Below are 26,951 nucleotides of genomic sequence, written 5' to 3' on the forward strand. Positions count from 1 at the left end.
TTGAGGTAAAATCAAAATAAATATTTACTGTTGTAAACACCGATTATCCTTGAATAAACTTTAGATGCAACAGTCATAACCTGTTATCCCAGGGCTGAAACTTCCAACACGAGTGGAGCGTAGCTAAAAGATGAGAGGGGGAAAGTTTAATGGAGATATGCTAGGCAAGAGAGTGGTGGGGGCCTGGAATACAATGCCAGGAGTTGCGGTGGAGGCAGATGCAATCGTGGTGTGTAAGAAACTTTTGGATAGGAACATGGAAGTGCAGAGAATAGAGAGATATTGATCATGTACAGGCATATGAGATCAGTTTAACTTGGCATCAGACCATTCACGTCGCGGCCCTGTCTCCACCAATCTTTCCACCACCACGCGTAAGAAGCAGCAAGACAGGCACCATTGTATGCAGATGCTGAGAAGTGTGTTCAGCTCTGGTGGATCAACTTCTAATCTTGTGTGTGGGCTCGATAGGAGGAGTTTGGCATCATGTTCGGCACAAACATTGTGGGCCTATGCTGTACTGTTCTACGTAACATTGCGCACACACAGTGACTGCTTTTCCCCTCTGCTTCAGTTGCTTGTTGGTCTCCTATGTTAGCTTCACAATACATCATCTGCTCCCCAGAACGTTGACCAACCAGCATTTCATGTCAGGGTGTCTCTGACTGTTGATCAGGGGGAGCGTCACTTCTACATTTCACTCTGCACCAGCGAGTATCTACACAATCCCCAATTAGCCTAGTCAACAGTGCTTTTATTCTCACATGTCCTCATGTTAACATGGTGAAATTCTTTTCCTCACAAACAGTCCAGTATAGTATCACCATAGTACAGCAAGTTTACAACAGGAAAAATCGGCTGAGCCACATGCAGAGGGTGCCATGTTTTGGCAACAAGTTCACGCTCTAGTTGTGAGCGCTGCCTGTACTAGGCAAGTCCCAGGCTGTTGTGGGGTCACCAGCCATCTCCTTCCTTGGACGCCACTTCCCTCTCCTCGTCCGTCCTTTGTTGCAGGAGCCATTAGAAGCATCTGAACTATATCCTGGTAATCCAGAAGAAACTGGGAATGTGTTTATTATTTGTTAACAGATTGACAATTCGATTGGTGGAATAAGGGCTGAATCAGTGGCCGGATTACCAGAGCAGAAGAGGGGAATAGATTTGACCTGGACAAATCCTGTGAGAACATTCAGCAAACTGCTCATGCCGTCTCCCCACTTGTGAGTAGCTGCAGAATTACATTAGGACACTCTGGGTAATTCAGTATTCGTATCTGTCAGATGGTAGTGTTGTCAGTTTATAACTGAAATGATGATTCTATCAACTACTATCAGTGAACAGTTGATCCAAAACAAACATTCATTTCTCATTCTTTACAAAGGGCAAAATTCAAAAATGGTAAGATTTTCAGAGGGGTGAATGGTACACAAATGGGAGACTGAATCTGAAGCAAAGCCAAACAAGGATCAGCAACCTAGTTAACCTAGTTAACCTAATAACATCCTCCTCCTTTTCCCTTTCTTGTCCCCACCCACCCCCGCCCCCGATCAGTCTGAAGAAGGGTTTCAGCCCGAAACGTTGCCTATTTCCTTCGCTCCATAGATGCTGCTGCACCCGCTGAATTTCTCCAGCTTTTTTGTGTAACCAGGGATCAGCAACCTTGTGGGCTTAGCTGTGTTTGCTGTCAATCTTTCTCCTGTGTTTCGTGCACTAGCGAACCATACACTTACTGTCTTAGTGGAAAAGAATGAAAACAATCAAGGCTTTTGATCCACTTAGTTTTAAATCGAGTAGACGCTAACCATTAAGCATTTCCGGTGCATTTATCTGGCCACCATGCCAGATGTATTTATAGTATCAGAAACACTTACTTTCAGATGCCTGTTTTTTTTTTGCTCGAGTTGTTATTGTTAGTTGAAACTAGTGGGGAAAGGCCAATGTTGAATACATCCACAAGGCAACAGCAAAGCCAGATTATGATCCTTCCATACCATTGCCTTTAATAATAACTATCACAGTTCAGAAACACTTCTAGTAAATGAGCAATTGTGGGAACATTGCAATAACCTGCAACATGGTCATTAACTTGAGGAGGCCAATGAAGCTTGCAATAACATCAGGTTCTGGTCCAGAAATTTGCCAGACTCCTTGGAATCCACTACAAATTTAAAACAATGTCAACATTGCTATAAAAGTCGGTAATTATCACCTTGGAATGCACCTTCCCCAGGGAGAGAATAAACACTGAATCAGTAACAATAATTGACATTATTCTTTGTGCACTCCTACAAACATTTCTCCAAAGAAGCCTGGCTCCCGACTAAGCCCAAAAACTCAGGGCTGCCAACATTGGGTGAGAGTTGGGAGTGAGAAATTTGCGAGAGACCAAGCCCGAGGGAGCATCGCGACCGGGGGGATACGGAACATTTGCATTTTTCAGCTTGAAATTGTGCAATATGGTGCATACTGTATATCTTTGGTGGTGGCGCGACTCACTGTTGCAGCGGCCCCTACAGCCTGTCTGGCTTTTTTTTATTTTTTGTCTAGTTAAATGTAGTTAAATGTATTTTTTAATAGTGTTTTTGACTGTGTATATGTGGGGGGCGGGGGAAAGGGGGAAACTTTGTAAAAATCCCTTCCCTGTACGGGAGACCCGACCTTTTTCCTGTCGGGTCTCCGTTGTCGTTGGGGCTTAGCACCGGGGAGCGGCCTCCAGCCTGAACGACCTGGGGGCTCCAGTCACGGAGCCTGCGGAGCTGCGGACTACTTACCGGCGTGGCCGGCATCGGAGCGTGGGGAGCGGTGTTAACTCGCTGCTGCGGCCTGACCACGTAGCTCGGAGGCTCCAGCCACAGCCGCGGGTCCGGTGGACTGGGACATCGGGAGCTCGCGGGTCCGGGTGGAGAGACCGCTTTCCGGAGCTCCCGCAACGCGACTTCTTTAGCCCGTGTCGCGGGGTTGGAACGACCCGGAGCGGGGCCGTACATCGCCCGGCGCGGCTTCATGGCCGTGGGCCATTCCAGCGCCCGCCGGGGGCTCCAACTTCGTGACATTTAGACCGGGAGCGGGGCCGTACATCGCCCCGCACGCCTAAAAATGGCCGTGGGACTTATCTCCCGCCTGGGGTTTGGAAATGGCCGGGGGTTCACTGTAATGGATGTTTTTTGTAAATTGAATTGTGTGCATGTCTGTATGATATTGTCTTGGTTTGTATGGCTGTGGAAACGCAGTTTCGTTTGAGCCTCAATGAGGTTCAAATGACATGTAATAAATATTGATTGATTGATTGATACTGTAGCGAGTCTTATAACTTACACTTGAATGCAATATATATGCTTTAAATTGGAGCGTTTTTGAAAGGGGGGAGGCTGTGCGATCACTGATCACTGGCCTTAGGGGCACCCGGTGAGGGAGTGGAGCAACCGAGTGGGGAGAGGGTGTGGAAGAAGGAACTTTTTGAAATTTGATGTATTAAAATCATGTTTTAGTGCACTGTAGAAGTATAGAAACATAGAAATTAGGTGTAGGAGTAGGCCATTCGGCCCTTCGAGGCTGCACCGCCATTTAATATGATCATGGCTGATCATCCAACTCAGTATCCCGTACCTGCCTTCTCTCCATACCCTCTGATCCCCTTGGCCACAAGGGCCACATCTAACTCCCTCTTAAATATAGCCAATGAACTGGCCTCAACTACCCTCTGTGGCAGAGAGGTTCCAGAGATTCACCACTCTCTGTGTGAAAAAAGTTCTTCTCATCTCGGTTTTAAAGGATTTCCCCCTTAGCCTTAAGCTGTGACCCCTTGTCCTCTACTTCCCTAACATCGGGAGCAATCTTCCCGCATCTAGCCTGTCCAACCCCTCAAGAATTTTGTAATTTTCTATAAGATCCCCTCTCAATCTCCTAAATTCTAGAGAGTATAAACCAAGTCTATCCAGTCTTTCTTCATAAGACAGTCCTGACATCCCAGGAATCAGTCTGGTGAACCTTCTCTGCACTCCCTCTATGGCAATAATGTCCTTCCTCAGATTTGGAGACCAAAACTGCACGCAATACTCCAGGTGTGGTCTCACCAAGACCCTGTACAACTGCAGTAGAACCTCCCTGCTCCTATACTCAAATCCTCTTGCTATGAAAGCCAACATACCATTCGCTTACTTTACTGCCTGCTGCACCTGCATGCCTACCTTCAATGACTGGTGTACCATGACACCCAGGTCTCGCTGCATCTCCCCCTTTCCCAATCGGCCACCGTTTAGATAATAATCTGCTTTCCCGTTTTTGCCACAAAAATGGATAACCTCACATTTATCCACATTAAACTGCATCTGCCAAACATTTGCCCACTCACCCAGCCTATCCAAGTCACCTTGCAGTCTCCTTAGCATCCTCCTCACACCTAACACTGCCCCCCAGCTTAGTGTCATCCGCAAACTTGGAGATATTGCCTTCAATTCCCTCATCCAGATCATTAATATATATTGTAAATAGCTGGGGTCCCAGTACTGAGCCTTGCGGTACCCCACTAGTCACTGCCTGCCATTGTGAAAAGGACCCGTTTACTCCTATTCTTTGCTATGAAGTATGATTTCAATGTTTTTTGTATGAAGTATTTTTAGAGGTAACTTTTTAAGGCGTAACTTTATCCACACAAAGGGTGTTGGGTGTATGGAACAAGCTGCTAGAGGAGGTAGGTAGTTGAGGCAGGGACCATCCCAACATTTAAGAAAAAGTTAGACTGATACATGGATAGGACAGGTTTGGAGGTATGGACCAAAAGCAGGTAGCGTAGCTGGGACATGTTGGCAGGTGTGGGCAAGTTGCGCCGAAGGGCCTGTTTTCACACTGTATCACTCTATGACTACATTATACCTCCACCATGCATGAATGCTTCAAAATCAAGTGATCGAGTTTTATTGCCATATACTCAAGCATAGAAACATAGAAAATAGGTGCAGGAATAGGCCATTCGGCCCTTCGAGCCAGCACTGCCATTCAATATGATCATGGCTATTCATCTAAAATCAGTACCTCTTTCCTGTTTTTCCCCCATATCCCTTGATGTCGTTAGCCCCAAGAACTAAATGTAACTCTCTCTTGAAAACATCCAGTGAATTGGCCTGCACTGCCTTCTGTGGCAGAGAATTCCACAGATTCACAACTCTCTGCGTGAAGAAAGTTTGTCCTCATCTCAGTCCTAACTGCCCCCCCCCCCTTTATTCTTAAACTGTGACCCATGGTTCTGAACGCCCCCAACATCGGGAACATTTTTCCTGCAGTTACAGTAAGTAAATCTAGCAGGCAAGCAGGATGCTTTCACCAACCACCCCCATTTGAAGTCCACTACCTTCCACCGTTTCTACCCAGTGCTTGGTACTTACTTCCAGCAGCCACTGGTTGTCCTCCAGGATGCACCGAGCCACAGCCTGATCCATGCCGGTCACCTGGGCGAATTCGGCACAGAGACTCTCTCTCTCTCTCCCCCCTCTCTTCCGCTCTCTCCCTCTCAACCCCCCTCTATCTCTCCCCTCCCCCTCTCTTTCCCCTCTCTGTCTCTCCTCTCACCCCCTCTCTCTCCCCTGTCTCTCCCTCACTCTCTCCCCTTCCCCCCTCTCCCTCCCCTCTCTTTCCCCTAACTCTCTCTCCCCTCTCTTTCCCCTAACTCTCTCTCCCTCTCTCTTTCTCTCCCTCTCCCCCTCTCTCTCTCTCTCTCGCTCCCTATCTTTCCCCTCCCTATCTCCCTCTCTCTCTCCCTCTCCACACTCTCCCCTCTCTCTCTCCCCTCTCTCTGTCTCTCCTCTCACCTCTCTCTTCCCCCCGCTCCGCCTCTCTTCCCTAGTTCTCCCTCCTTCCTCCCTCTTCCCCGTGCCCTCTCTCTTTCTCCTCTGTCTCTATCTCTTTTTCTTTGCCCCCCATCTCTCTTTCCCCGTTTCTCTTTCCCCCCCTCTCTCTCTCCCATTCTCCCCTACCCTCTCCACCCCCCCTCTCTCTCTCCTCTCTCACCTCTCTCACACCCCCCCCCTCCTCCTACCTCACTCTCCCCTACCTCTCCTCCCTCCCTCTCTCCTCTCCCCCCCCCTCTCTCCCCCCCCTCTCTCTCTCTCCCCCCATGTCTCTCCCCCCCCTGTCTCACCCCTCTCTCTCCCCACTGTCTCCCTGCCCTCTCTCTCTCTCCACCACCCTTTGAGAGTGTGTCCCTTCGGCACAGAGACTCTCGCGGCAGCGGCACAGCGCTTCCGACGCCCGGGCCATGCACTGTCCGGAGTGCGCCATGACCAGAGCTGCAGCGAGCGACACGCCGGCCCCGGCAAACACTCGTCCGTCCCGGCTCCCCGCATCTGTTCCGGCCGCTGGTTCTGCTCCCATCCCTCCCGCAGCCCCGGCTCTCCAACACCCGCGGATCATGCAGTTTATCCGAGTTTTGACATTTTTGTTGATCACAAAATTTCACACCACTGAGCGTGAGAAATTTCTGATGAGCGTGAGGGCGTGAGAGTTTGCTTGAGGGCGTGAGTCTCACGCTCAAAGCGTGAGAGTTGGCAGCCCTGAAAAACTTCAGTGCAGGACCGGAAAAGTGCTGCACAATTGTTAGTCTTTCTTCGACAATAAGTAGCCCATGTGGAGCACCTACATCAAGATTGTGGAGAGCAGAGAAAAATTACCCAGTAAATGATGAAGTAATCATTTATTTACCTGGATGAGAAACTGGTGGGTATAGATAGAAATGGATAGAAGACTTATGCAGCATTTAAAATTCATTCATTCCTTTTGCAGGATATGGTTATCGATGTCCAGCATTTATTGACTCGTCCGAATGGTCTTTTTGAGGAGGGTATTTACGCAAGCGATTCTTGAACCACTGCAATCATCTGGTTAAGGCAGCCCCACAATATGATTGGGTACAGTGATGTGTTTCTAAGTTTCTTTGTGATGTGTTTTTAAGTCAAGTGCATCCCTGGGAGGAGGGAGCAGGGCCAGCATTCGTACGTACCTGATTCTCTCATCTATTCCAGGTGGTAAACGTTGTGGGTTCGGGAAGTACTGCTGGAGATCCTTGGGCGACTTGTGCATTATACATGGAAACCACTGTGCATTGGTGAGGGCGAATTCATGTTCAGAGTGGTTGATGGAGTACAAATCAAGCAGTCTGTCTTATCTTGAATTCTGTGTTTTGAGAGTTGTTCGTACTTAAATTCATCGAGGCAAGTGGAGAGTATTCCATCATAGCATCACATTTCTGATTATTTCCCTTATGGACTTATGTCGGCAAGTAAAGCACTGGCCACAGGATACCCAGTCAATAACCTGCAGGTCCAGTTGAATTTCTGACACCCAGGACATAGATGGTGGGAAACTTGATACTGGCAGTGCCTTTCGGTATCATGGATATGAGGCTAGTTTTCCGATGTTGGAGATAGTCATTGTCTGGCAGCAATGTGCTGTAAACATTACTTGATATATATTAGTCAGAATGTTGTTCAACTCGTGCTGTGTGTGGACAAAGGCTGCCTCATTAGCTGAGGATTGAAAAATGGAATTGAATATTGAGTAAACATGAAGATTCATGGTCACTCTGACCTATCATGGAAAGAATGGCCTCGATGAAGCAGCTGATGATAGCTGGACGGGTTGACCAACATCAGTGTTTTCCCTTGATGCCCAATGACTTTAGTTTTACTCGGGCTCCTGGATGGTACACTCAGTCAGGAAGGAGTGTGCTGATTTCAAGGGCAATCACTCTCATTTCAGTTTTTAGAAGCATTAACAGGAGGACCATTTAGAAAAAAAGTTTTACACTGTGAATTCCTCTTACATGGAATGCACTAACTGTAAGAGTGAAGACAGATTAAGTGGTGACTTTTATGGATGCAATTTTAATGAACTATGTTGAGACAAAGCTTGGATAAATACTTGAAAGGAGGAAAAAAATATTGGATTAACAGGAATGAAGAGAATGCGATTAAGTGGATTGCTCTTTCAAAAAGCCGACACAAGCACTTATGTTTTGTGTTGCCTTGAAGTCTATGTTCAAGACAAAGAATGGGGAGAGCACTTTGTATCACTTTAATAGTTCCAACTATTAAAATCACTTCTACAAGCTTCTCATTCTGCATGTTCCCACTCACTAGATCACATGACCTTCACTATGTCATTTGCATGTCATGTCACAGGTCACAGCACAGGTTGAATTGTAACAATATGACAAGTACATTAGCAGAACGCACAGTAAAATAGGAGTTCACCTGGCCCTCAAATCTGGCTTATCTTTCAATATGATCGTGGCTGGGCTCCCTCAAGCCTCTCCCAGAGCTCCCCAGAGCTCTCAATTTCCCAAATGTGTTGGCCAAGCTATATCCTGATAATGCCCATTCAGATCTCTTCCATAACAAAATAGCAGGTAAAAATAATAGGCAGTGTCAACAAAATAGGCAGTGTCAACAAATTATAACCTTGTTAGTAGCAAAACAGGGAACAAGGAAAGAACACTCACTTTAATCGACAAAAAATGTTCCTAATTAATCACTTGAGGATGGTGAATAACCACAGCTAAAAACTTGGGACATTGGAAGAAAAACCCCAAGACAAAGATTGTAATTATCAGTGAACCTTTGGCAATACTCTCCATTGACATTGATCCAATGGTAATAGAATCAAAATGTCCTAATCGTTGAAAACCAATGGTTCACCTCAATCTTCTCAAGAGTAGTTAACGATGGGCGGTTAATACTGGCCTTGCCAATGCTTCCTCCCTCGTCCCATACATTTCCCAAATGAGTAAAAAGTAAAAATATTTTTTTTGTAATTGCTCCTGTCTGGATGCTCTCATGTACTTTACTGTATCAGTGTGGACATTGGTCCTATATTGACTATTAATGGCTGAGATTCCATGTCAATCATTTTATCCCTCTTTTCATCTGTCCCTTTTGCATATATGCTGAGAAATTAATATGCATTACTATGCAACCAACCGTGAAATGCTTCCACTAGTCAACTCATCTGTGTAACCATAATGATGTATTTCCACTTGTGGTGCAACTTAGAACCAGAAAATTATCACCCTTGGGGTATTTGCTTGTCAAAGCACATTTATATCAGCATATTGTTCGTCACATCGAGAAAGTCAAAGTCTGGAATAAACCGGATTAGATTACAGAATCACTAATCGTGCACTCACTCTCTGAAAGAATTACAATTATCAGTAGAAAAAAGAATTAGCCAAACAAATTGAACAAATTGCAGATACGTTCACTGGACCTGATTGTTTGTGCTCTAAAGTTGCAAATGGCTGCAAATCCAGTGAATATTTAGCCCCTGTCCCACTGTACGAGATAATTCACGAGTTCTCCCGAGTTTTCCCCTGATTCGAACTCGGAGAATGTCCGTAGCGGGTCCGTAGGAGTTCGTGGATGTCTCGCAGAGGCTCGTAATGCTAATGTTAGGTATAAAAAGCAACAATTTTTTTCATCATGAGTATTTTTTTACATAAATAAAAGGTACCAGGATCTGGCAACGGGGGGGCAAAAAAAACAAAAAAAAACAGACTTGGTTGGTAGTCCCCTTTCTGCGGAGTTTAATGTTATAATAGAGCGATTGTTTCTCCTTTCTTTTTCCTTCTTTTCTAGGGTCTAATTTCTTTCTTTACTTCCTTCTCTAACTTCTTTTCTAAGGGGCTTTCTTTTCTCAACACTCTCCTGCACCTTCACGACTCTTGCGCACTTTCCTTACTTCCTTTACTTCTATCTTTTTTTTAAAGCTCAAAAAATGAAGCGGTACAAAAAATGTATTAAGACATATGTGTTGTGTATTATTGTAACTTACCGTACTTCTAATAAAAATAAAATAAAAATAAAAAAGGAGTATTTTTTTACTGGTGGACATATTTTGCAGGGATGAAAAAACGTCACAAGTTACTGAATGTCCAGAGTACCTACCGTTAGCATTACGAGCCGCTACGAGACATCCCCGAACTCCTACGGACACTGCTAAGGATATTCTCCGAGTTCGAATCAGGGAAAAACTCGGGAGAACTAGTGAATTACCTCGTACAGTGGGACAGGGGCTTTAGTTGTGATCCTCTAAAAAATATCTGGACATGTCCATGCAGATTGGAAAACTACAAGAGTAATGCCCTGATTCAAAATGGAAGGAGATAGAAAACCAGAAATATTCAGACGGTTTATTGAAGATCTGTCAATGTCAGACTTTGAATTTATCATTACGGAAGTAGCAGCAGGATATGTAGAAAATCATATTTTATCTTATTCACCAAGGTTTTATGAAACAAAAGTCTTATTTGACTTCAAGTAAGTATAGTTATTGCAAGGATAGAAATAATAGGGTAATTAAAGGGGAACAAGTGTATTTGGATGTTTAGTTTAATATAGAGATGCAGCATGGAAACAGGCCCTTCAGCCCATGCTGAGCATCGATCACATAACTAACTCTATGTTATGTCACCTTTGCATCCTACTCACTAGGGATAATTTACAGAAGTCATTTAACCTATAAACCTGCACATCTTAGGAATGTGGGAGGAAACCAGAGCACCTGAAGAAAACCCGCACAGTCACATGGAAAATGTATAAACTCCACATAGACAGCACCCGTAGTCAGGATTGAACCCGGGTCTCTGGCTACACTGCTGCGCTACTGTGCTGAGGATCTCCAAAGGTTTTTCTATGAGATACCACATAGAAGGTAAATGGGTAAGATAAGAACATGGTATTGGGAAAGGCATGTTAGAAGGATAAGAGAATTGGCTAACTCACAGAAAACAGTCAGAATAAATGGGCTATTTTAAAATAGGTATAAGCAACACTTTACTGAATTGGATAAAAATCATGTACCAGAAGATTCAGACTTAGAGCAATGGGAGGCATTTACAGAAATTCAAGAGATTCAGACTTAAATATATTCTCACAATAAAGGTGGGGCAGCCAAGTCTAGTTCCCAATGCAAAAATGGGAAGCAAAAATAGGACAACAATGAGTTTTTGTCAGACATTGTGAGCTTAAAACACCAGAAAGCCTGGAACAACATAGAAAATGTAGGATGAAATGAAAAAAAATAGGACAACAATGAACAAATATTGGCATATGTGGGTACAGTTTTTAACCAATATGTTGTGACTGTCTTCTTTAGAGCAGAGGCTGATACATTGTAGTTAAGATTAAAGGGCCTGTCCCACGATGTGAGTTCACCCAAGAGCTCTCCCGAGTTTTAAAAAAAAATCAAACTCGTGGTACCTCACCACGAGTATTATTTTACTCTTGGAAATTTTTCACACTGTTGAAAAAACTTCACAAGTTTCCCAAGTACCTGCCGTTAGCATTATGAGCCACTACGAGACATCCACGACCTCCGACGTACCCGCTACGTACATTCTACGTACTTACCACAAATTTGATTTTTTTTTAAACTCGGGAGAGCTCTTGGGTGAACTCGCATTGTGGGACAGGGCCTTAAGGAATGTAATATGGGATAAATACCGGAAAAGAGGAATCCTTTAAATGACCAGACACAGATGAAATACAGAAATGCACAAGGAACTGATGAAATACATACTAGACTTCTCAAATAACAACAGCACCACATTGCAGAAGCTTTTACTGCAATATTTCAAATCTCCCTGGCTATAGCACTTGTCCCAGAAGAGCAGAGACCTGCTAATATTGTAACAATCTGTAAGTGATTTCAGGGCAGTTAGTTTAACTCCTGTGGTAAAATGGAATCCATTTAAGAGACAATATAAATCTTCATTCAGAAAGGCATAATTAATCATGGACAGTAACTATGGATTTGTTAAGGAAGGTTGTGTCAGATTAAATGGACATTTGTGAGGTAACAAAAAGAGTTGATGAGGGCAATGTGTTTGATGCAGTTTACACAGAGCTTAGCAAGGCTTTTAACAAGTTCCCAGTTAGTTGGCTGGTCGAAAAAGTGAAAGGGCACAGATACAAGAGAAAATGTCAAATTCGATCCAACGTTGGCTTAGAGGGATGAAGGGAAAGGATAATGGTTGATGGATGCATTTGTGACTGGAAGGCTGCTCTCAATTCTCGGTTCCTTAGATTTTGTAGAACTTGTTAATGATTTTGATTTAAATGCAAGAGTTTAATGAAGAAGGCTGCTGATAGAATAAAAATTGGCACGTAATTGTCATTGAGAAAGAGAGCATTAGAATGTAAAATTCAGAGAGTCTGGTCAATTGGGCAGAAAAATGGCAAATGTAATTTGATCCACAGAATCACAAGGTAATCGAGGAAAATGAGTCAAGGCAAGCAAATAAACAATAAAAGGAAGGGCATTGAATAGTTTTGTGGAGAAGTGAGCCCTTGGAGTGTATGTCCATAGATCGATAGAGATAGCAGGTCAATAAAGTGAATAAAAAGGGATTTTATTTGACATCCGTGACATAGAATATAATAGCATGAATTTTACATTAGAAGTGAAATCAAAACCTGTGTATATGTACAGTCTGATCTCTCACCATTTTATGATTGTGAAGTTATGATTGTACTGGAGATTTACAAAGATGCTGACAGGATTCGAAAATAGTAGCCATGCGGAAAATATTAACTACATGAGAGCTAAGGAGAGATAGTGGAGAGGTCTGAAATTCTGAGTAAACAAGAAGGAAGAATTTATTTCCCCAAACTACAGGGGTCAGAAACCAGACAGGAACATTTAAAATTATGGATTAGAGAGGAGATGAGGATTTTTTTTTTAACCCAGGGGGTAATAATGGTCTGGAGCTTACTGTCAGAAAAGGGATATGGGCAGAATCCTTCACCAGGTTAAAAAAAAACCACTTGGATGTGAGCCATAAACGGCTGATTTATGTATTTAATACTAAAATGAGGGATTAGGTTAGGTAATTGTCTTGCAAAAGGCACAGACACAATGGGGTGAATGGCCCTCTTTTGCTTCATACATTTTCTCCATGCCATGGTAGATAGGTGAGTGGAATAGGAAGATGAAGGGGAAAACTTCAGCTTCTGAATGCATCTGAGCACAAAGAAAAAAATCAGCAAATAGTCCTCATCTCCACGGGTTTCCTGTGATTACTGTCTGAATGTAGATGTGCTGCTGTCAACACAAAACTGGAATAGGCTCAGGAGTCAGCAAAGACGACAGGATGAAATACCATGTTAGCACTTTCAGGACAAGGAAGGGGGAAAATTGCAAAAATCGACAATTTATATTATAATGTGTGTTTAACTAAAAACACTTTCAAGCCACCACGTATACTTTTACAAAGAGTATTGGTGCCTGGCCAACAAGTGTCAGAGGCTAGTCTTGCACATGGTTCCCTGCAGTGCATATTACCACATTTTAACATTGTGTCAGGCGGGAGATACTAGAAAACACTATTTGCTATTTGCTTAAAAAGAGGACATATCTACCCTCAGCTCTTAACTCATCACAGATCTAGTTTGGGAGCCAAGAAGTTGAATAAAAACTGATTCCAACTGGGATGGTTCTTTGATAATCTGAGAAGGATGTAAACCATGAACAAGCATGTATCAATACTGCAAAGCAGGGACAGATTACTTACATACATACTCATTAGGAACAGGGCTAGGTAGGCTATTCAGCTCCTCAAGCCTGTTCTGCCATTTAATAAGACAATGGCTGATCTGTTTGTAACATCAAATCCACATTACTATCTGCAACAAGTTTTCTCCTCTTGCTTATCAACCGCTGCCTTAAAAATATTCAAAGACATTGCTTACATCACTCTTTGAGGATCAGAGTTCCAAACAAATTCACTTATTTCCCTGCAAGGGTGATCCCTTATTATTAAACGGTGATTACTAATTCTCGATTGTCTCACAAGAGGAATAATTCTTACTGTCCCCACCCTGTCAAGACCTCTCAGGGTTATTCATGCTACAATTAATTCACTGCCTACTCATCTAAATTCACTATTCCAGCCTAGTCTGTTCAACCATTCCTCACAGGATAAGCCACTCAATTCCCAGTATCAGTCCAGTAAATATTCTTTAAAGTGTTTTCCTGAAAATGTCCAAAACTGTACTAAAAATTAGCAATTTTGGTACTATGGAAATAAGTTTCAGACACACACAATGATATTTTGAAGTGCAGTTGCTAATGTGATTTAGGGGAAAAAAATACAGCACCCAAGTCAGACAGATTCCAATGAGATAAACTGTTCAAATGCCCTCTATTGTGATAATAATTAGTGAAAGATTAATATTGGCTGGGATAATGATGAGTCTTCTTCAAGTAATGCCATTGGTTCTTTTACATTCTCTCAAAGGGGCATTTGGGTGCAATGAAGCTCCCATCAAAGGCAGGCAGGTGGCAATCCCACAGTATTGTGCCGTGGTGATGGTCTAGATCACCAGTCTTCAGTGGTACATGAACCCAGCACCTACTGAGAGGCAACAATGGCACTGTTACATCAAGATTGTCATGTATACATGCAGCTATCAAATTTAGCCATGATCTTATGGGGCGGTTAGGAATAGAAAACATATTTTCAATTAGATCCACAGCTGTTTCATTGTGGTCAGTGCATTTCATCAATATTTGCAAAAAATAAAGTGCTGGAGGAACTCAGCGGGTCAGGCAGCATCTGTGGAAGGGTCCTGACCTGAAATATCGTCTGTCCACTATCTCCACAGAAGCTGACTTCCTCTAACATTTTTCTTTCAAGATTCCAGCATCTGTAGTTGCTGGTATCTCTCAAATAAATATTTGGTGTTGGCTAGCGAATGCATTTGGAGTTTAGATGGCTGAAAAATGTCTGTTCCCTGAAAAGCACCCTAAAATCCATGAAGTCTAACTATACCAACAGAAGGGCACTGTTTAATATATTTTCCATCCAGGGTTCTGCCTAGCTCATCAATGTCTACCCCATCTACTCCCACTCCACTGTCCAATAAACACGGCATAATTACAGCAGCTGACCCCCATGCTATCGAATTGTGTTCCTAGAAAAAGGCCTGTATCACATCTTGCATTGCCTCAAATCTGCGTTATACGTGCATGCATCAAGAAATGGGAGTTAAACATTAAAATATTGTTAATTTTGTTCACATAGGTTTCGTGAGGGCAAATGTTATTCCGCATCTCAATTTTTGGGTCGTGATTGGTGAATTCTGTAAGGGCAAATCTCCGTCACAAAAACACAGTTGTAATGCTGGTGGTGCGATCGTCCCTGTACAGAATTAAAACAAAAGTGCTGGAATCATACAGTAAGTGGTGTGGTGTCTGGCAGGAGAGACAGGACCTTTCCACGTGGGAGTGATTGCAGGGAACCAAAGATGCAGAAGTCATAGAGGAAGTGGTCTGTGTCTGTGCCTTCTTACGCTGCTGCAATATTGCCTCGTGGCAGTTTGATGATCAGCACCTCACCTTCTGTACGGATATGTTGAGGCCCGAAGGACTTCGATTGGCGATGCTGGTTCGAAGGGCCGAATGGCCTACTCCTGCATGTATTGTCTATTGACTTCCTTTCAATTTGCTTGTATTCACCCTTTTCTATCTCTGACTGCTGCTTTTTATAATAATTGCAATCTTGATTACTTCAGTCTGCACCCTACATTAACATTCCTTCTGTTCTCTCTACCTGGTTGCTTCTGTGCAACTCAACATGCTCGTTCCCTCAATTACCCAGTTCTGATGCACAGCCCACAACCAGAAACACTGAAGTTATTTCTCTCGCCCCTGACCTGCTGAATGTTTCCAGATTTCTGGCATCTGTAATTTTACTGCTTCATTTTGTATTGCGCTGTTGGTGAGGATTGATGCCAAGTACAAAACCACAACCTAAAGTGGCGCAAGAATAATTAATTGAACAAAGCTAAATTCTGGTCATCCCAGATCTACATGAAGTTAAATCATCTCCACTGTGGAGTGACTATATACGGTGTAAAGAACTCAATGTCCATCAAGTGAAGGAGGGAAAATTAACAACATCTTCTCATCCCAATTGCCTTCTGACGACTTCTCGAGGAAAGTAGAATTGAGGGGAGAAGAGCTCAACTATCAATGCTCAGTTGTCAAGATGCACAGAGAATGAGTGGTTAATAGGGGAATGTTCCATATGAATCGAATCCTGTTAAAAGATAGCATCGAGTACGAGAAAAAGTTATGCTGGCTATGAATAAAATGTAGAGGTAAGCATGGAGACTTGTGTGGTGCATAACAATAAATGAGCAAATGGTAGTGTGCTTTGCTAATAAATATCTAATATCTAATATCCTACTAATGCAATGGACTCACTTTGCTCCAAACCCTTCTCACCTCTTTCTCCAACAAAATGAATGGATGGTACAATGCTGCCAATCAACACGAGTGTGCCTAATCGAGGAAGCAGCCCGTGTGCCCTGAGCTTGGCCTATACCGAGCCACATGGGAGAGTCAGGGAGAGGCCAAGGTCGGCAGAAGCTAAAGTTAGAGATGAGACACAGATGGCAGTGATGCGTTGGTCTTTATTACAGTCAGTCCAATTATGCCAATAAAGAGCTGTGTCTCCACGGCAGTCAGAAGTAGAATGTTATCACAGGCTGTTTGCTCATATCATTATAATGTTTTTAATCCAAAGAAAAAATACTTTCTTTCTCCTTATCTTGAAGGAGCTAAGTCCATTGTGGCAATGACTCCAAAAAAAACCTCTGGAAATATGCCTATGGTTGAAGACTGAGCATTAATTGTTGGCAGCTTTACCAAATTCTGAACCCATTCTGTTTTCAATAGATAGTGGTTATGGGCCTGTCCCACTTAGGCGATTGTTTGGGCGACTACAGGCGACTGCCGCATGCTGGTAAATCCCAAAAGAGAAGATGAAACTCCTTTAAAATTAGTGACTGAATGTGGAATCTTCCATCTGCTATGATTTGGTGGCACACCATACAATTTACTGTACGTAGTAGGAGGGGAGACTGATGAGCATGTTGATGCCATCCTGAATGCAGAGATCAAAATGAAATATAAAGTTATGAACAAGCTTTGTTTCTTTGAATTGTTACATTTCAATCAATCATAGAGGTTTGGTGAGGAGTTGAGACCATGAGATTGTATCACAAATTAATTTATTTATACGTGCTGCATGTTGGAACAGAAACATATCAGATGTAAGGAGTGCTGTCAGAACAAACGGTAATAATTTGGGGTTATTACCCATAATCTCCAGAAAAATAATGAGGGAATATGTGTTAGGCCATCTCTTTTGTTACAATGACAGTGGTGGGAGCAGATATATTGGGACCGATTGTGAGATTTTACACAGCTAGTAGGCAGCAAAGTGATTCAGGAAATTGTGGGCGTTGGTACAATGTGCAGTCTGCTAAAACAAATAGACGGAAATTGGCCTACAATGTTGATTACTTGATAGCAACCAACATTTCCCACTGGCCCTGCTCCTGTAAAATGATCCCTATTGTGAAGAATTTCAGCTTTTCTGCTACCATAACAATGTGAATCTTCTGTCTCTGCGACATCATGAAATTTAAGGTCATAGATTAGTGGAGCGTATTTAAATACGTCAAGCCAGGCAGTCTTTAAACAATTGTGTAAAATGTTGCATTTAAATCTTTTTGGATTTAAATCTGTCTTCCTAAACTTTCCTATCCCTGGGGCTTTTTGCCCATTTCAGGTCAGGGACTGTTGCACAGTGAATGCTAGAGGTGATTGCCATGGTTATCTAACAACTGTGTTATTATTTTATCACATGACTACCACATCTCAGAATGTGAGCTGAATGGACCATATCCTTTCTTCAAATCACAATCCTTATGTTCCCTAGTTGATGACAAGGAGTGACTCCGAATTTAGCAAATGTACAACTACTTCAATTAAATCCTATTCAATAAGATGTGTGAAGTCCATTGAAAGATATTCAGAGAAATAATGCACTCATTTTAGTGCTTCAAATAGGCATTTATAAACCGGTAAATGCATTCAGAATAACCCAGTTCAGAAACAGCAATTGAGTGGTTGTCCAGCCAATCTATTTTTCCTTTCTTGTACTCATCAGCTATTATCCTCCTTCCAGTGATGCAAATATCTATGGTTTCATTAACTGTCTTTTATCTCAGTGCCGATATGTATCCAGGTTGTGCAAAAGTCTGCATGTAGCACGTTCTTGCTCGTGGGTTACTGTAGATTATAGAATACTGCTGCCAGCAAACATTTAGAGAATTTTTTGGTTTCTTTAACAGCAGTGATTGCATATTCAAAGTGAATCATTTGAAATCAGATATGATGAGATACTAATCAGTTTGTAATCCTTATATCATGGGACATGGATCCTCGAGCAAGTAGATCACCTGGTAAAAGGACTTTAAATTAGTCTTAGACAATTTACTATGCATTTTAACTCCCCTTCCCATTTCTGTACCATCTTTCTGTCCTGGGCCTCCTCCATTGCCAGAGTGAGGTCACACACAAACTTTGTGTCTTTTTATCTTTGCCCTTTGTCCAACCATCTGTCACTCAAAACCTCCCCTCATCTGTATCCACTCATCACTTAGATCAGGGGTCGGCAACCTATGGCACACGGCCGCATCCAGCCCATAACACGAAATTATCCGGCCCACAGGCGTATTTTATTTCAATTAGTTCTCGTGACCTGGGAACTGTAGCCAGTCCCGGGGACGCGAGCTGAATGGGGAACTGCAGCTAGTCCCGGGGACGCGAGCTGAATGGGGAACTGCAGCTAGTCCCGGGGCATGAAGGTGGCCTGGGAGCTGTTTAAGAAAGAACTGCCAATGCTGGAAAAATCGAACGTAGACAAAAATGCTGGAGGAACTCAGCGGGTGAGGCAGCATCTATGGAGTGAAGGAATAGTTGACGTTTCGGGTCGAGACCCTTCTTCAGACTGATGTGGGGGTGGGGTGGGAAGAAGAAAGGAAGGTGCAGAGACAGTGGGCTGTGGGAGAGCTGGGAAGGGGAAGGAGGGAGAAAGCAAGGACCACCGAAATTGGAGAAGTCAATGTTCATACCGCTGGGGTGTAAACTATTCATGCAAAATATGAGGTGCTGCTCCTCCAATTTGCGGTGGGACTCACTCTGGCCATGGAGGAGGACCAGGACAGAAAGGTCAGATTCGGAATGGGAGGGGTTGAAGTGCTGAGCCACAGGAAGATCAGGTTGGTTAATACGGACTGTGCGGAGGTGTTGGGCGAAGTGATTGCCAAGCCTGTGCCTGGTCTCACCGATGTAGAGCAGTTGACACCTAGAGCAGCGGATGCAATAGATGAGGTTGGAGAAGGTGCAGGTGAACCTCTGCCTCACCTGGAAAGACTGCTTAAGTCCTTGGATGGAGTCAAGGGGGGAGGTAAAGCGACAAGCGTAGCATTTGCTGCAGTTGCAAGGGAAAGTACTGGGGAGGGGGTGGTTTGGGTGGTAACGGACAAATTGACCAGGGAGTGACGGAGGGAGCGGTATCTACGGAAAGCCGAAAGGGGAGGAGATGAGAAGATGTGGCTAGTGGTGGGATCCTGTTGGAGGTGGCGAAAATGTCAGAGGATTATGAGCTGACCTGGGAACTGCAGCTCGACCCGGGGCATGCAGGTGACCTGGGCGCTAAAGCCAGTCCCGGGGACATGAGCTGACCTAGGAACTGCAGCCAGTCCCGGGGCAGGCGAGCTGATCTGGGAACTGCAGCCAGTCCCGGGGCACGTGAGGGACCTGAGAACTGCAGAAAACGAACTGAAAAACACGTGAAAACAAATGCGAAAAACAACACCGAGTGTCACACTATGGCGATAGATGTGGCCCGCAATTCACTCACAGACATGGGTCCTGGCCCCTATGCAAAACAAGGTTGCTGACTCCTGACTTAGATAGACACCAAATTGTGGAGTAACTCAGAGGTACAGTGAGTTCCACCTGAGTTACTCCAGCATTTTCTGTCTAACTTTGGTTTAAACCTGCATCTGCATTTCCTTCCCCCATTTATCGCTTGCCAGGCTTCATCTTACTCCACCTCTCTTCCAGCTTTCTCCACCTGACTCCAATCAGTCTAAACTGGATCTCTTCAGCGTTTCAAAAATTACCTATAACATGCCTTGGTTACCTATAACATGCACAATCAAGGCCTTAATCAAGGCCCCTCTGAATCAATCTGTTAGTTGCCATGTTTTGTCCTGCCCCTCCTTTCTTCCACATTTCTTCCAGCTTCTCCCCCACTACCCTCCCCCCCCCCCCCCCCCACCCCCCTCCCCCACCTACCATCATTATCTGCCTGCAGAAGGGTCCCCATGTGAAATGTCACCAGAGATGTTCTCCAGAGATGCTGCCTGACCCACTGAGTTACTCCAGCACTTTATGTCAATTTTGTGTCGAATAGTATTTGATAGGACACATGTGAAATGTCCTGGGAGTTTTACCATGTTCAAGACTTCACCTGAATGCAGGTTGTTGTTAGTTCTACTGAATTAGTCATCGTTTTACCGTGCTAAATGCGCTGGCTGGCCATTGTCAATCAATCAGTACATGTGTAGGTCCCTGTGGAATGGATGCAGGTACAGGAAGGCTTGCTCTGCATCACAAAGCAAAGTGAAGGAAGATACACCATTGGTTGGTTCTTTCCAGGCTTGCAGACTGCAATATAGGCACAGCTGCACACCAACAAAAAGGGCAGGACAAATTAAAATTAACTGACATTTTACATTAATCCTGGTGGGGCGTTGCTCTTGAATTGAATATTATTTGCTTTCAAATACTGCAGCCTGTCAGAGAAAACTGGCCACTGTGCTCTTTTTGCAAAACAATAAATAAATATTTGAATGCAATGTTCACTTTACCATTCTCCATCGATGAACTTGGCAATGCAGAAGTCTCCTCGGCGGGGTAAATAGGAGCCCTCTACAGGTGGATGAGCTGCTATCTCGCCCTTCATGCTCTCCATTAATTTCTCCAGCTGAGTACCTGCAAGGTAAAACAGAGCAAAGGATAATTAAATTTAAATTTTCACACTGACATCTTAATTAACACCTTGCCATAACCTTAGAGCATTCCAGCAAGGGTTATGTACAGCAGCAGAGCGGTGACGATGGGTACTCAGTGAATAAAACACCGGGAGGAAAAAAAACTCAGAAACAACCCTGCTGTCAAGACCAGGAAAACGACCTCCCGATTAAAATATTTCTCATGAGAAATTGTATGCTAATTTACTTCCTCTGGAAAAGTAGAAACATTGTGTTTTATATTTTAAAATCAAAATCAATGACAAAGAAAATTATCAATATTCTAAATCATTCTGCAGATTGAATTGCTGCATTATTATTTAAAAAAAGCCGACTTTGATTTCAAAATAAATAAATGCAAAATCTCAAAGAGGCTGAAGGCATAATTAGTTGTATATTAGTAAGAAGAAAACTAGAATTTACAAACTGATTGCTCCACTTACTTATAAATGATGGATAGAAAGGTAAGCAAATTGGGAGTATGAATGCAGATCAATGATCTAACTGAATAGCAAACATGACTGAGGAGATGAATGGCTAACATCCCAATTGGTAACAACTGTAAATCAACTATGAATTACCATGAGTTCCCCAAACGTCCTTTTCCTGGAAACCCAAAGTACAGCCATTCGGGTTATTTGAAAGTCCAAATTGCCCCCTTTCAATTTTTCCCACTTCCTACAAAACAATGATGTACCCATGGTTACGCACACGGACCTCCGCCATGCTCATCCCGTTGTTGCAATTCTTGTACCTACTCTGCCTCCCTCTCCAACCCTATCTCTACTATGTTGAAAAGCGCATTGGTGCTGCTTCCTGTATTTGCGTGGATCTCATCAATTTTTCACTTTGCCACCAACTTTCGCCCTGCCCTCAATTCACCTGACATTTACCTTGTGGTCGTAAGCGCATGTGATAGCAACATCATGAAGTGACTCTCCGAGAGTGAAGTCACTCTGATACTTCTTTTTCTGGATGTCTCTGTCTCCATTTGAGGAGACAAACTAACCACTGATGTCTACTATAAAGCCACAGACCCCCACAGCTACCCTGCTGCACCATCCTCCCACTTTCCCTCTTAAACAAAATGATCATTTTTTCTCCTTTTCTTTGTCTCTTTTGCATTTATTGTCAGGGTGAGGCATTCCATTCCAGGATCACTGAAATGCTTCCCCTCTTCTGCAAATTATGGAGCCCTCGCACACATTTCCTCCATTTCACACACAGGTGCTGTCACTGGAGCATTCTTTTTGTTTGCTCCTGATTCCAGCATCTGTAGTCTCTGTGTCTCACAGGTTGTTTTCCTGCTGTATCCAGAGGCAGAAATCTACAACATCAATTCTACTTGTCGTTGCTTCTGGCTCAAGGCAGGTTCAGTGAGTAATCCCCTTCCTGCTCTGACCAGATAACAGCCACTTTTCCATGCTTTAAAAATAATCTGTAGCAACATGGAAGCATGCAAAAGGTTGGAGCGGCAGTTTCGAACATAGAACGGAACACAGGAACTGCGATATCTGTGCCGACCATGGTGCAATTTAAACTGCACCTCTGTCCAAACAATCTACATGCCTTCATTTGCTGCCTGTTCATGTGTCTGCCTAAATGCCTCTTTTAAAAGCATTATTATCACCCCTCTTTCCCCCCCTCACCCCCTCCCGCCACAAATTATGTTTTCCAGGCACCTACCACTCTCTGTGTCTACCACCTTGCCTCTTAAACCTCGTTTAAAATGTCCCATTCTTTGTTTAAAGCTATGTCCTCTAGTATTTGATATTTCCACACTGGGGAAGAAGCCTCTAACTGTCGACCCATTCTATGCCGTTCATGATTTTATATACGTCTTGAGGGACCCCAACATTGCAACAGTGTGAGTCTCCGAGGCAGAAAGTTAACCAGATTATCTATTTCGCAAGCAGAATAACATCATCTAGCTAGACAGCTGCAGCACAATACTGAGGGGTTATTGCACTGGCAGAAGAGTTGTTTTAGATGATACATTAAACAGACTCACCTTGACTTTCAGGTAGATAGAAAAGGGCCCATGAATACTATTTTAAGAATAAGAAGTGACCTGCACCAATTATCTAATTGCTGTCTGCAACGTGGTTACTGTTTTTCCTACATTATGACAGTGACTAACATACGCTTAATTGGCTCTCAGGGTATTGGGAGCATTCTAGAGTTGCAAACGACACCACAAGCAGTTTTCTCCTCTTTTAACAACGTACAAGCAAAACTGTGGGTTCTTTTGCTGATCCAAATTCATGCTCACATTCTATCAATATTGCACAGCTTCAGGAGGAGCCTGTGGCATCATAGAGGTATTTCTGTCTGAGTTATTCTGAATTGTAAATTGCCTATTTCAAAGCAGCTGGTTTGATTAATGGGGAGCAGGTCTCCCTGATGGCTTCTTCCCTCAAGAGTTACAGGAATGATGGGATCTTGGCTTTTGGCACCACTCCCCTAGCCTCAAGTTATTTACTTACTTAAGTCCCCTTCGGTCATGGCTGACAATGGGTGTCTCCAGTATGCTATTCCCTATATGGAGGACGCCTGTGCGTGACTTTGTTTAATGTGGGGAGACTGGTGCATAGACAGCCACCTTGACAGATCTGGGTCAGAATCCAGTGGCATGAAGTCCAAGACCCTTTTTCTGCTGCAGCCTTCATCCGCCTTCCCAACCGTTGTGACGCTCCACTAAGGTCAGGCATCGTCCTCCGCCTGTTCCACCCTTGAGGTCTTGGTTGGATTGCTCTTTGTCAGAGACCTCCCCCTCGACCTTACTGCTATGGGTGGCCCTACCAGGAGCATAACTCCAGACGACATTGCTCTCTTGTACAATGCCAGTATCACTAGCCACAGCACTGCTATTGTGTACCAGATAAGTAACCATGAGGAACAGCAGATGCTGCTTTCCTAAAAAAAGACCCAAATTGCTGGAGTAACTCAGCGGGTCAGGCAGCATCTCTGGAAAACATGGATAGGTGACATTTCGGGTCAGAATCCTTCTTCAGACTGATTGTAGTAGAGGGGGAAGAGAGTTGGAAGAGAGGTGGGTGGGGCGGATCACAGTCTGGCAAGGGGAGAGGTGACTATAGATGAAGGGTTTTTTGGGTTGGCAGACGGCTAGACAAAGGCCAGAGACGGAAAGACGAGAAGCATGAGATAAGGAAAAAAGACCAATAGAGGCGTGAAATTTGAAGCTGGAGAAGGGAATATAGGTGGAAGTTGATGGGGATAAGGGAAACGGGAGAAATGAAGATGCATCTAAGTGGGGCACAAGGAAGAGAGGGGAAAAGGTAGCGGGACGGGGGTGGGGGTATGTGCGTTTGTAGGATAGTTACCTAAAATTGAACAATTCATTAATCATACCATTGGATTGTAACATACCCTAACATAATTTAATAGGCCATGGACATGTGCAGCTGCTCCAATCAAGAGACAAGACCTTAGTCCACTCCATTTAGTTGAAGACAATACACAATAAAACAATTATTCTGCATAGTCCTAAAAAAAAAGCATCAAGGGATTGAAGTGGATCAAAGTCTTCCCTCTTAATTGGAGCAGCAGCCCTTGTCCATGACCAATTGCTGGCTCACTGACATCTGACTCTATCACTACAGGCAATGTCCTGTTGAAAGCCTCCAGTAATGCTTCTGCAATGGGCTCTTAATGGGATTCCAGTACTCATGGTCATCATTTCACTTCAGGGGTCATGGAAAGAGCATTCTTGTCGCAGCCCTGTTTTCACCACCACGCACAAGAAGCACAAGACAGGCACCATTGTGCAGATGCCGAGAAGTGTGTTCAGCTTTGGCTGAACATCTTCAATCTTGTGTGTGGACTCGACAAGAAGATTTCACATCAGATAAATGGCCCTAGGTCCTATCCTGACTCGGTAATATCTAGACTGTCTGGCTTTCATATGAAGAAAGACTGGATAGACTCGGCTTGTACTCGCTAGAAATTAGAAGATTGAGGGGGTATCTTATAGAAACTTACAAAATTCCTAAGGGGTTGGACAGGCTAGATGCAGGAAGATTGTTCCCGATGTTGGGGAAGTCCAGGACAAGGGGTCACAGTTTAAGGATAAAGGGGAAATCCTTTAGGACCGAGATGAGGAAAACATTTTTCAGACAGAGAGTGGTGAATCTCTGGAACTCTCTGCCACAGAAGGTAGTTGAGGCCAGTTCATTGGCTATATTTAAGAGGGAGGTAGATGTGGCCCTTGTGGCTAAAGGGATTAGGGGTTATGGAGAGAAGGCAGGTACAGGATACTGAGTTGGATGATCAGCCATGGTCATATTGAATGGCGGTGCAGGCTCGAAGGGCCAAATGGCCTACTCCTGCACCTATTTTCTATGTTTCTATGTAACACATTTTTCAATGGGTCACACGTGCTAAGGATATCACATAATTTACTCACAAGAATATTTTGGTAAAATAGTTAGTCTTATAGGGAATGCGACAGGTGAATTACATCTAGCAAAATCCTACACAGCAACATGAAAACAACTGGATCATCTGCTTCTGTGATGCTGTGTAAGTAATGGCCAGGACATTGGGGAGAAATCCTTACCCTTTGGAATCTAGGACATCCATAGGAAGGTGAGGGCTCTCAGATTAATGTTTCTAAAGAAGAAACTGCCCTTGGACAGTGCATCATTGCCCTTGCACTACAATGGGTACATATTTTTAGCTTGTGTTTGAACCACAGTAGTGGGGCATTAAGCTGTACAGCTTAGCTCCTTCACTGCGCCATGGCTGTTAAGTAATAAAATTAGTTGTTGCATATGATGAAACAGGAGTATAAGCAATAAACAAACAGAAAGGCACTTCTCAAAGTAGTTTCTCTGACTGTCATCAAATATGTGCCCGCATCAAGTTCTGAACCTGTCATCTGCAAAGTTATAACTCACCCAAATTGTGTTTCAATCCCACATTTGTAGTTTTGATTTGTTTTAATATTCTGGTCTTGAACTGCTGTTGAGGGTTGTTTTGACATGGATGCCTCAAGATAAATGTTAAATTAGATCAGCAAAACCTGTTAGTTTTGGCAATTGTGATATGTAGGGAATAAAGGAATGGGAATTTATAAAGGAATGAGGAATTCACGAAACACAGAGGTACTCAAACATTTCTATTACACGCCAACAACACAGGGAGACATTTCAGAACTGACAATTGTCATTGAATGCGGGAGCTGCAGAAAATTCAGTTACTGAATCCAACAGAGAAATATATTTTACATATAGTTTTGCTGCAAATTATATTTTGAAGTTTCTTTCTTTCTTTCTCCCGTTTTGAAAGCTTGATTGCTGCAGTTACATCCGGCTACAGTCCCTTCTCGGTTCTTCCATTATTTAAAAGTTACCTTAAACACTCCAGGAGATTACAAACAAATGAGCACAGTCATGCCACAGGAACCTCATAAGAGACTGGAAGCTTTAATTTAAGCCAAAGCAATGCAAGATGCATTAAAAAAGAGGATTTGCCTTGTTTACTGGCAATGTCCATGGGAACTAGTATGAATATTTTGAGAAGTGCAAGTATGTTAATCTAGTCCTCATCAAGTTGCAGTCTGCGAGTACTTGTCTGCACATATTTGTTGTCTTACTTACATTATGATAGGCACCAACATTTATAAAATAGTTTGAAGGTTACTTGGAAACAATCTGCATCCCCTGGGGTGCTGGAATCAACTGCTACTGAGCCAATGATTGCCAATGCACAAGGAGTGTTGCTCGTACCAGAAGGAAAGAATCTTTCTTCTCCATGGGGTGCTTGTTTTTGACAGACACAATAAAGAATAAAAAGGGCATAATAAAGATGGTAAAGGAAAATAAAAGCATGTAGTGTGCAGCAGAGGTCCCCAGGCTATTGTGTGTCATTGGGACTTGATTTGTGGTAAGGGGATGGTGCCGAGTGCCATGGCTCCATTATTCGGGGTAACCATCCAAAATCTACGCCACCCTATGAACTGAACCAGCAGTATAGAAATATACAGGC

General features: G+C 43.5%; 1 protein-coding gene across 1 annotated transcript in view; it reads right to left on the minus strand.

Moving 5' to 3' along the window:
* Positions 1–26,951, minus strand: part of snd1 (staphylococcal nuclease and tudor domain containing 1) — a 736,770-nt gene that overhangs the window by 72,848 nt on the left and 636,971 nt on the right. Inside the window, exon 19 of the mRNA XM_055653291.1 lies at positions 20,781–20,904. Within this exon, the coding sequence (XP_055509266.1) occupies positions 20,781–20,904 (124 nt within the window). The remainder of the gene's footprint in view (positions 1–20,780; positions 20,905–26,951) is intronic.

Source organism: Leucoraja erinacea, chromosome 22, assembly GCF_028641065.1.
Source record: "Leucoraja erinacea ecotype New England chromosome 22, Leri_hhj_1, whole genome shotgun sequence".
NCBI classification, from domain to species: Eukaryota; Metazoa; Chordata; class Chondrichthyes; order Rajiformes; family Rajidae; genus Leucoraja; species Leucoraja erinaceus.